General features: G+C 41.1%; 1 protein-coding gene across 4 annotated transcripts in view; it reads left to right on the top strand.

Moving 5' to 3' along the window:
- The first annotated feature begins 99 nt into the window (after positions 1-99).
- The window catches only part of NME7 (NME/NM23 family member 7), a 212,146-nt gene continuing 201,509 nt past the window's right edge, over positions 100-10,736 (top strand). For 3 of the 4 annotated variants that reach the window (XM_036753524.1, XM_036753526.1, XM_036753525.1), the window contains exon 1: positions 189-266. In XM_036753524.1, coding sequence (XP_036609419.1) covers positions 264-266 — 3 coding nt within the window. In that variant the 5' untranslated portion in view covers positions 189-263. Of the gene's footprint in view, positions 267-10,736 lie in introns of all 4 variants that reach the window. The other variant, XM_036753523.1, reaches the window with a different exon arrangement.

Below are 10,736 nucleotides of genomic sequence, written 5' to 3'. Positions count from 1 at the left end.
GGCGATTGGAGGTTGGTGTCACGTCGCCTAGAGCGACACCGTGGAAGGGGCGGGCAAATCAAAGGAAGGAGGCGGGACCTCGACCTGACTGACCGCTAAGAAGCCCCGCGAAGGGGCGGGGTGGAGGAAGGAGATGAAAGAGGATCTAGTAGAGGCTTGTGGGCGGGGCTTGGTTGCCACAGTAACTGGGAAACTTAGATTCCTAGAGAGCTTCCTGCGCGGTAACTGACAAGTAGGTTCCTGGTACTGGAGGCCTTGACGCCATGGTGAGTATGGGGAGAGCCAGCAGGCCTCGCCTTTTAGACTTCGGGCTGTTGCCACCCCCATCACTTCCAGGTTCCCCAAGGGCTTGGGACGGGTGGGAGGGAGCAGTCGCCCCGGTTCCACGCTCCTTCTGTCTTAGTCAGCTTCCTCTATGGCGCTTTCAGGCTCTCAAGGATCCCCCTTCTGCCGTGGAGGGGAGGAGGGAGTAGAAGAGAAGATGACGTCATGGGGAATTTCCTGGGGAACAGGCCTGTGCCCCCGGGACTTAGCCCTCATTTTCTGGGCTAACCTGCTTCTCCTGGGGTATGTTAAGTCATCTTTCCCCAGCCCGTGCCAGCATCAGGGATGCCATGCATGCCTCCTGTGGGTATCACCATCACTATTGCCATCCCTTGTTTAAGGCACATGATTCTAGGCACGTTACCTCCCCAGGAGTCTTCCTAATAGCTAACATTCATATAGTGCTCATCGGTAAAGCTCTTGGCAACCCTTATAAATAAATAAATAAATACTACCTATTATTAATTTTTAAAATTTTCAAAGCACTTTGCAAATATCCCATTTTATACTCACAACATCCCTGGGAGGTAGGTGTTGTTTTTTTTTTTATCATCCTCACTTTACACATGAGGAAACTGAGACACAGAGTTTTGGTGACTTGCAAGGGTCATAGGGCCAAAAAGTGTCCGAGGCTGGATTTGAACTTAGGTCTCCCTAACTACAACACTATCCACTGCACCACCTGGTTGCATGCAGTTCTATTCAGATGGGTAGCACCATGGTAGTCTTAACCATTCCAGACCCTGAGAGTATCTATATAATGAGATGAGAAACAGTATTTGTATCTGTGTAATGAGACATATGGTTGGGCCATATGATCTAATTGAAAGTCAGTGCTTATCTTAATTAAAAGGAAGAAGGTGGAAATTATTGTCATATCACTTTTTCTTGCATGTATTTTTAAATATCTGTTTTTCAACATTTTAAAGCCTGTTCTTTATAGATTAATGTAGTGGTTAATTACTGAATCCATGTCCTATTTCTTAATAGCTATACATTTATATATTGTTTTAAGGTTTGCAAAATGCTTTACATGTATCACATTTTATCCTCACAGTCCCTGGAGAGAGGTGCAATTACTACCCGTATTTTACAGATGAAGAAACTGAGGCCAGGATAGCTAACTAGCTGTAAAATTGTGGCCCATGCCACATGATTACTTTATGAGGTATGAACAAGTCCCTTGAGTGATTCAGAAAGGAAATAAGAGCATATGATGAAGAATGGTATCTTGCCCAGGGTCACACAGCTAATAGGTGTTTAAGCCTGGATTTGAATTTAGGTCTATTCTGGCTTCAGGACTGGCATTCTGTCCACTGTTTCAGCTGCCTTTTCTTACGTGTGTGTTTAGAAGCATAGCATCTCAGTCAAGCTTTGCAGTCAAGCCTTATGGAAAGGTAGTGAGGCTTTTAACAGAAAAGAAAACTGAAGGATATGCTTTATTGTAAAGATCGATGTTTGAGGTGTACATGGTGGTGAGGGTTGGAATTTTGTGCCTTGTTTTTTGATAATAACGAATAAACATTTTTCATCCACTTGGTTTTTAAAAGTTTATATAGCTAGGATAAACTCTTTTGAATGATAATGAAATTCATTCAGCAAGCTCTGAAATGGTCCAGACTTGATTTGGTTCATCGCAGTGTCATCTGAAAACGAGAGTCTTTGGAGGACTGTAGAAGGTGGTACAATGGAAGAGTGCTGAGTCAGGAAGACCCGAGTTCAATTGGAGCCTTAGATCTGTGACCCTGGGCAAGTCTTTTAACCTCTATTTGTCTCTATTTCCTCAACTGTAAGACGGGGATAATATGTATCACCTACCTCCCAGGGTTGTTGTGAGGAGGAAAAGATAATATTTGGAAAGTGCTTAGCATCGTGCTGGGCACAAAGTAGGTGCTTGATAAACATTAATTTCCTTCCTTCATATACCATCCTGGTGAAGGCCTTTCCCATTTGTTTTCTGCTCTGGACACTTCCCAAGACAGTGTGAAACACCTATTTTATAGCTCACTTAATATAATCGATTCTATTAAGTGTCAGGCACGTGCGAGGCTTGGTGTTTGGTCCTGGAGATATGACAAAACAAATAGACCCTTCTCTCAAGAAGCTTACATTTTGTTGGAGGAGGTAACACGTACACAGATAAGCAAACACAAAATATATTAAAAATCAATATATAAATACAACATAATCTGTTGAGATGAGACACTGACAGTTGGGGGCAGGTGGCGTCTGGGAAACAAAGCACGGTGGGAATTTAGCAAAGAGAGTACGCTATGTGGTTGTTACAAAGGAAGGACTTCATAATGGTTTCTAGGACTATGAAGTCACTACTGTGCTCAAACCTGAAATCCATGGCCTTTTGCAAACCTGGCTTCTGATGGTGGTATACTTTAAGACTTTTGCCTTTAAAATGTTTAAATGACATCGAAACTATTCAAACCTCTTTATCTTCTCTTACTTGCCTATAGTGTTTGTGTCCCTAGTGACCTTGACTGAATGCTTCCATTATGATCTCTCCTAACTCTTGCTCAGCCTTTTCTACATTCTTTATTTTAATGGATATTTTCATTGGCACTCAATGTTTAATGGCCCTAGTGTCCATTTATTCATATAATTTTAAAATGACAATTTGCTTATGGCATTAGTGATGCAGTGGAAAGGGCTCTGAATTTGGAATCAGAGGACCTGCCCCTATCACTTCCTAAATATGTGATATTTATTTTGTCTCCTGGGCTTTATTGTATTTGCTTGTGAAATGAGGGGATTGGACTAGATGCACTCTCACTTTTTGAGACAAGGTGCACCTCAATTTCGATTCATGGACATTTAAAACTGAATAGGATTCTAAACATACGCCATACTGCCCGGTAGGCACCTTCAATAAAGTGCTTTGAGTTCCCATAATCCCAGTCCTTGGTGGGGCGGCCTGACCTCAAGAGGCTCCCACCCTCCAGTTAGACTACAGGGACATTTTTAGAACAAAGTTTATGCATGTCATATCCAAGTTTTCTCCTGAACTGTATATAAGAGAGTCCCTTCTAGAAAAGGTGCTTAATATATAAGATACCAGGTATCAGACATCGGTTTATTCTTTCCCTGCAGAAACCGCACATGATGTAAGGGACTCGCAGGTCTGTATGAACAAATACAAGAAACCTAACATACTTACACATCTTCTTATGCTTTCCCTTGAAAGGGAAAACAATTTTGTAGACTGCCAAATTGATATTTTGAATTCATCTCAGACCTGTACTCTCCAAGAAACTCACAAAATCTGGCTCTCCTGGCCAGCCATGCATGGTTTATTTAGTTGCTCAGTTACACAATTGTCCTGGCATTGGTTTTCTTCTCCTCTGAGAAACAGCCTGTTAAGGAACTCTCCCATTAGGTTGGCACTGGACTTAGGAACTAGACAACTCTCAGACTCTCAAGGCTGGAAATGGCCATTTCTCAGGTTTGTGACCTGTCCTTAGAAAGGGGGGTGGAAAGGTAGAAAAAGACACTCGCAATTGGGAAATCTTGGTATTTGCAGTTGCAGGATGGGTACAAGCTAAAGGCATTTGTTTGCCTCACCATGTGCTTCTGCTGTAAGTAGCTATTTTCTTTTCAGCAGAAAATAAAAGTCCCCTTTTCCTCCTTATTGTGTTCTCTCTGGAAGAAAAAGGAAAAGGAAGCGTTTGAGCAGGATCCAAAAGAGACAGATGGATCCAATTCATCTCAGCTCCTCCTATAGACTCCAGATCGAGGAGATCCCTTTGATAAGTCTATCCCCCTTTATTTTCATTGGGCATTTATTTTGGGGATAGCTCCATTCACTGAGTACTAACCAGGAATGCCCTGGGAGGTAAGTAAGCCCTATAATCTCAGGAAAACACTTCTCTTAGAAAGGAACTAGAGCACATTTCTAATTCCATAAGATGGTCCATTAATTTGGGGGTTCTCCTGATCCTGTGCTATACGAATACTATTTTTATGTTTGATTTCTGTTCATGTACATGTATCTCTGTGTAAGGGAGTTTGTCTTTTTTAGACTTAATCAGAGAAAAAGGGACCCAATAAAAAGATGTTAAAGCTAACTATGAAGTTCTAGTTCTTCCAGGTGGTTGCCTTATGAGGTATTAGAAAGTCCCTTGAGTGATTCAGAAGAGAAACAGCATAATAGGATAAAGAATGATAGGCCATGCTTCTGGGTGATCTTCACAAGTCAATTCAGTGATTCTAGGAGAGAGACTCATCCTGACATGATACATATAGCTAAAGAAAGGGAAGCTATGAGAACTGGTGTGGAACATGCAGAGGCTACACCATCAAAATGGGCCATGTCCCTGGCAGCCAGGCTTCTTACACAGATTGGGCATAAGGAATATGGGAAGAAAAGTTGTGTTATTTCACTCATGATTTTACGGCAGTAATATTGTATTTCCTTTCTTTCCTTGGGCTTCATTGTAGTAGTCTCAAGGTTTTCCTCCAGGGCATAGGAAAGTCTGTATTTCTAAACAGTGTTGACCACAAGCTTTCACTAGATGGTCTATACTTTCTGGAGATAAGGGGGGAAAAGGAGCAAGGGGCCTCCTGAGAAAAGAGAAAGATTTAACACTAGGTTGTTTTTACCAGAGCTATCTTTCTGGTTGGGGGCTCGGAGCCACAACAGAAAGAATTGCTGATTCTTTGATCCAACTTACCAGAGCAGAAAAGAAGCATTTATGTTTGGACATTTAGATATGGGCAACAAGTCTGTAGCACAGTGTTAGAGACATAATTTTAGGTCCTGTACCCAATGTGAGCCTCCTTGAAGTGAGAGACTTTCACTTTTGTGTTTGTATTTACTTTGTTTAGCACAGTCTCTGCATTGTAAGTGTTTAAAAACAAGGTGCTTTTTCAAGCATTTATTCTCTTATTTCCTTCTCACAACAAAACTGTTACTCAAACTGAAAAAATAAAAAATGTCTTTCTATATTTATTTAGCTTGGATTTTTTTTGAAAATAAACAGTTATTTAGGGATTAATCACCTATCACTACTGTGTGGATTATTGAGACCTTTAATTTCTCTTGTCTATCCTTCATCTCCATTTTCTATCTGTTGCTTTCTGAATATTTTTCTGTCTCAGTTAGAATATGGGCAGGACAAATGAAAGAAATGAAATCCCAGTTAGAATTCTCATCTTTTTATTATTAAATTGGATTGCTCAATAAGAAGCTTTAACAATTATTGTGTTTTTGTTAGTATTGCACTTTTCGCTCTAGTTTCTAGTTCAATTAGACTCTGGTTGAACTTCCAGATACGACTATTAGAAGGAACTAACTCTGCACAACTGTCCATTTGCCTTTGCTCATACCTTGAAATTAAGGGAGGCCCTTTATTTGAACAGAAGGTATTGAGTTTATCAATTTTAATTCAATTTAAATTCCATACGTGGGTAAGCTATAAAAAACAAACATTGGCATTCATGTAGGTTTGCAAAACACTTTACAAATATGATCTAATTTGATCCACACAGTAACCCTGAGGGGTAAGTGCTATTATTATTGTCATTTTATAGATGAAGAAACTGAGGCCGACAGAGGTTAAATGACTTGCCTAGGGTCACATGGCTAATAAGTGTTTGAGGCTGGATTTGAACTCGGGTCTTTCTGTAATGGGAATTTGTATGCTGCTTCAGGATATAGTAGATTCCCCATCACTAGAGGTCTTTAAGCAAAGTCTGGATGACCAATTGTTGGACATGTTGAAGAAGGGATTCCTTTTCAAATACTGGTTGCATTGAATGGCTTCTGAGATTCTTGAGATTCTGTGCTTTGTTTTTGTTAGAGTTTTTTCTATCATTGGTATTTCTTGTTACCCCTACCAGTTCTGCTTCTTTGTACAAACTGATGCTGGGCAGTAGACATAGCTTCCTCTCAGTCGTTGCTGAATGCTTTCTAGCCCATTTTAATGTCACTGTAGTCACCCATTTACTCTAAGCCAGGAACTGTGCTAATCACTTAGGATACGAAGAAAAAGCAAAAACACTGTCTCTGTCCTCAAGCATCTCACATACTAATAGCATTTAAATAGTTGCTTACATATAAGATATATATATATATATATATGTATATATGCATATATATATGTATATGTATATAGGGTGGATGGAAAATAAACTGAAGAGGAAGACTATTAGCAGCTAAGCAGACCAGAGAAGGCCTCCTGCAGCAAGTGGGACTTGAACTGAGCCTTGAAAAGCCAGGGAACCTAAGATGCAGAGGTGAGAGGTGGAGCCAGTCCAAAGGTATGGAGTGAAGAGATGAGGAATGGTTGTGTGTGAAGAGCTGCAAGGAGCCTGAGGTTTCTGGAGAGTAGAATGCATGGAGGAGAGCAAAGTTCAGAAGAGGGAAAAGGTTAGGGGCCTTAAATGCCAACCAGAAGAACTTCCATTTGATCTTGGAAGTAATAGGTAGCTACTGAAACTCATAGACAATGGGAGGTGACATGGTGAGAGCTATGCTTTAGAAAAGTCCCCTTGGTGGTTGAGTGGAGGATGTATTAGAATAGGGAGAGACTTGAGGCAGGGAGCCTAGTTAGATGGCTGTTACAGCAGTCTAGGCAAGATGTAATGAGGCTTTGAACTAGGGCTGTGGTTATGTGGAATGAGGAGAACATCTCTCTCTCTCTCTGTCTCCCTCTCCTCTCTCTCCTTCTCTCTCTCATACATACATACATATATACATACATATATATGTATGAAAGATGTCAAAGTTGAAATGACAAGTTTATGCAATGGATTAGATCTGTGTGGCAAGTGAAAAGAGTTAAAATGACACTGAGGTTGTGAGTCTGGGTGATACACTTTAACAGGAAAGTCTAGGATGGGCTTTGGAAGGGGGAGGGGTGTGGGAGAGATAATGAGACCTGTTTTGGACATGTAGAATTTGAGATTCTATAAGATCCAGTTCAAGATGTCCTAGAGGTAGTTGGAGATATGTGACTTTAGTTCAGGAGAGATATTGAGGTGGGTAAATAGATGTGGGAATCATTAGCTTGGAGATTATAGTTGAACCTATGGGAGCTGATGAAATAGCAGGGAGTAAAGAGATGGAGGACGCCCAGGACAGAGCTTTGGAGACACCTATGGTTAGTAGCCATGGCATGGATGAAGAACCAGCAGAGGAGACTGAGAAGTGGTAGTTTGGCAGAATGAGGAGAACCAGGACAGTCCAGGGTCCAAAAAACTAGGGAGATGAGAGTATTAAGAAGATGATCAACAGCATCAAAGGCTGCAGAGAATTCAAGAATAAGCAAGATTGAGACAAAGCAATTTAATTTGGCAATTAAGAGATCACTGCATACTCTGGAGAGGGCAGTTTCAGTTGAATGATGGGGGTTAGAAGCAGTTGGAAGAAAGTTTAGAAGAAAGTGAGGGGAGAGGAAATGGAGGCGTTGATTGTAGATGCCATCTTAAGGAGTTTAGCTTAGAAGAGGAGGTGAGATATAGGACAGTGGCTAGTGAGGAATAGTCGAATCAAGTGAGAATTTTTAAAAGGATGAGTTAGAGAGTGATACAGGCATGTTTGTAGAAAGCAGGAAAGGAGCCAGTATTTTTGGAAAGATTGAAGATGAGAGACGGTGGGGGTGATATTGGAAACAATTTGCAGGAGTACTGGGAGGGATAGATCGGGTCCACATATAGAGGAGTTTGGCAAGGCACCTCTTCCTTCAAGACAGGAGTAAAAGAGGAGATAATTGGGAAAGATGCTTGAATGATATGAGATGAGTAAAAGGGGGAACAGGGATCTTTCTGATAATGGTCTTATTTTTTTTTGTAAAGTATGAAGCAAAGTCTTTGGCTGAGGCATGGGAATAAGGGATGCCATGGGAGGCTTCAGGAAACAAAGGAAAGCTTGAAATGATTGTATTAACATTTCTGGAAGTTGATTTTAGTCAACTCTGTGATTTGATTGCTTCTCTTTTGTGTAATTGTATTGCCGTTCAGAAGCGATGCTGATTTCTTTGGACTTATTTTATCTAGGATTTCCCTTGGCTGTGAAGTGCCTAAGTAGGGCCCAACATCATACCTATGCTCTAGGGAAAAGAGCGTGGCCTAGTAGAAAGGGCCAGTTAAGTGGGGATCAAGAAGCTTTGATTTTAGTTTCTGCTCTGCTCCTGACTGTGGGACTTTAAGAAAGCCAGGTAATGTTTCAGGGCCTTAGTTTCCTCATCTCTCAAATCAAAGGACCAAGATAAGTGATTGTTGTTGTTGGTTAGCCAGGTTTGACTCTTCACGACCCCATTTGGGGGGGGGGGGTTCTTTGCAAAGATGCTAGAGTGGTTTGCCATTTCCTTCTCCACTCGTTTTACAGATGATTTGCCTGGAGTCACACAGTTAGTAAGTGTCTGAGGCTGAATTTGAACTTAGGTCTTCCTCACTCCACGGCCTGGTGCTCAAGACACTGTGCCACCTGAAAATATGTTTAAAAGAAACACTTGAAACATAGAGATTCACATTGAGTTATAGTGAAGAGGTGGAGCAAATTCTAATATGTTTCAGCCAAACCAAAATAAATAAGAATAGCAATTTTGATTTCAGGTAAGGTGGTGGTAAATATGGGTAAGATAGAAAGATGTAAGTAGGGAAATTACATCATGTTTAAAGGCATCATAGGTAATGAATCTTTATTAAAATTAACATGTATGTAACTAATAGCATAGCCTCTAAATACTTAAAAGAAAATTTAATCAAATTAGAGGAAAAAATAGACAGTAAAACTATAATAGTCAGTGATTTTACTACCTTTCAAATCTACATAAATTAACCAAAAGATAAACAAGAAAGCTCATACTAGAGGATATTCCCAGAAACACCCTAACCTCTCAATTCCTCAACTTACTAATTTTCCACAGCCTACTCTTTTACCCTTACCTTACTACACGGAGATGGTAATACCTTTAATCTTGTCATCCTGTTCCCCAAATGTACCATCTCAATGTTCACCAATTCTGAAATTCTTTTATTTGATCACAAGTTGTCATTTCACTTCTGCCTTGCAATCCCAACCTATTGTCACCTCTAATCCCTTGACACCTTAGTTCTTTCCCAGGAAAGCCAGAGGGTGGGATGAGGAAGGAGAGCCTTTGAAGCATGGAAGATAACCAGTGAAAATGGTCAGTCAGGTGATGGAGTATCTTGTGCAAGAAATAAGCAAGGAGGCCAGCGTCACTCAGTTGCAATGTATATATTGGAAGTAAGGGAATGGGGTAGGATATGGTATAAGGTGTAAGAAATCTGAAAAGGAAGGGGGTTGTATATTATGAAAGGCTTTGAATGCCAAGTAGAAGATTTTATATTTGATCCTAGAGATGAAAAGGAGCCATCAGAAAGCAACATTGTCAGACCTGAGCTCTAGGAAGAACACGGACAGCTGAATGGAGGAAAGATGGATTGTAGTGGGGAGAGACTTGTGGCAGGGAGACCAACCAGCACGTTGTGGCACTAGTCCAGGAATGAAGCGATGAAGTGTGTACCAGGGTGGAGACAGTGTCAGAGGAAAGAAGGGAGTATAGGAGAGATTTTATGTAGGTAAAATTGACAAGCCTTGGCAACAGACTGGTTATGGGTATGTGGAGAGGGGCGGTTAGATAGAATGGGAAGTGAAAGATAACACGTAGGTTGGGAGCCTAGGTGAGTAGGAGGATGGTGGTACTCTCTACAATAAATAATGCAGTTGATGGGGGTAGAGTTTGGTGGAAGGATAATGAGTTCAATTTTGGATGTGTCAAGGTAAAGACGTCTATGGGACAAGCAGTTTGAGATTTCGGTCTTGTAGGCAGAGTTGTAAGACTGGAGGTCAGCAGAGGGTTTAGGGCTGTGTAAGTAGATTTGGGGCAGCTAGGTGGTACAGTGGACTTACGATCAGGAAGAGCTGAGTTCAAATCCAGCCTCAGACACTAATAGCTGTGTGACCCTGGGAGAGTCATTTAACCCCTGTTTGCCTCAGTTTCCTCATCTGTAAAATGAGCTGGAGAAGGAAATGGCAAACTGCTCCAATGCCTTTGCCAAGAAAACCCCAAATGGGGTCATGAAGAGTCAGACATGACTAAAGTGACTCAACAACAACAAAGGAGATTTGAAAATAATCAGCATAGAAAAGATGATTGAATCCATGGGGGCTGATGATATCACCAAGTGAATACTATAGAAGGAGAAGAAAAGAGAGCCCAGAACAGAGCTGTGGGACATTTGGACTTGTGCTGGAGGAAGGTCCGGCAATGAGAACTGAGAAGATCGGTAGAAGGACGAGGAGAGAGTAGGGTTATGAAAACCTCTCAGAGAAAAGAGAATCAAGAAAAAGGAGGAGTAAAAGGTTACAGACACGTCAGGAAGGATGAGGAAGAAGCAAAGGTCATTAGATTTGCAAATTAAGAGATTGTTATTAA

Source organism: Trichosurus vulpecula, chromosome 4 (assembly GCF_011100635.1).
Source record: "Trichosurus vulpecula isolate mTriVul1 chromosome 4, mTriVul1.pri, whole genome shotgun sequence".
NCBI classification, from domain to species: domain Eukaryota; kingdom Metazoa; phylum Chordata; class Mammalia; order Diprotodontia; family Phalangeridae; genus Trichosurus; species Trichosurus vulpecula.
Note: the sequence above shows the minus strand (reverse complement) of the source record. Positions and strands in the feature narration are given on the sequence as shown.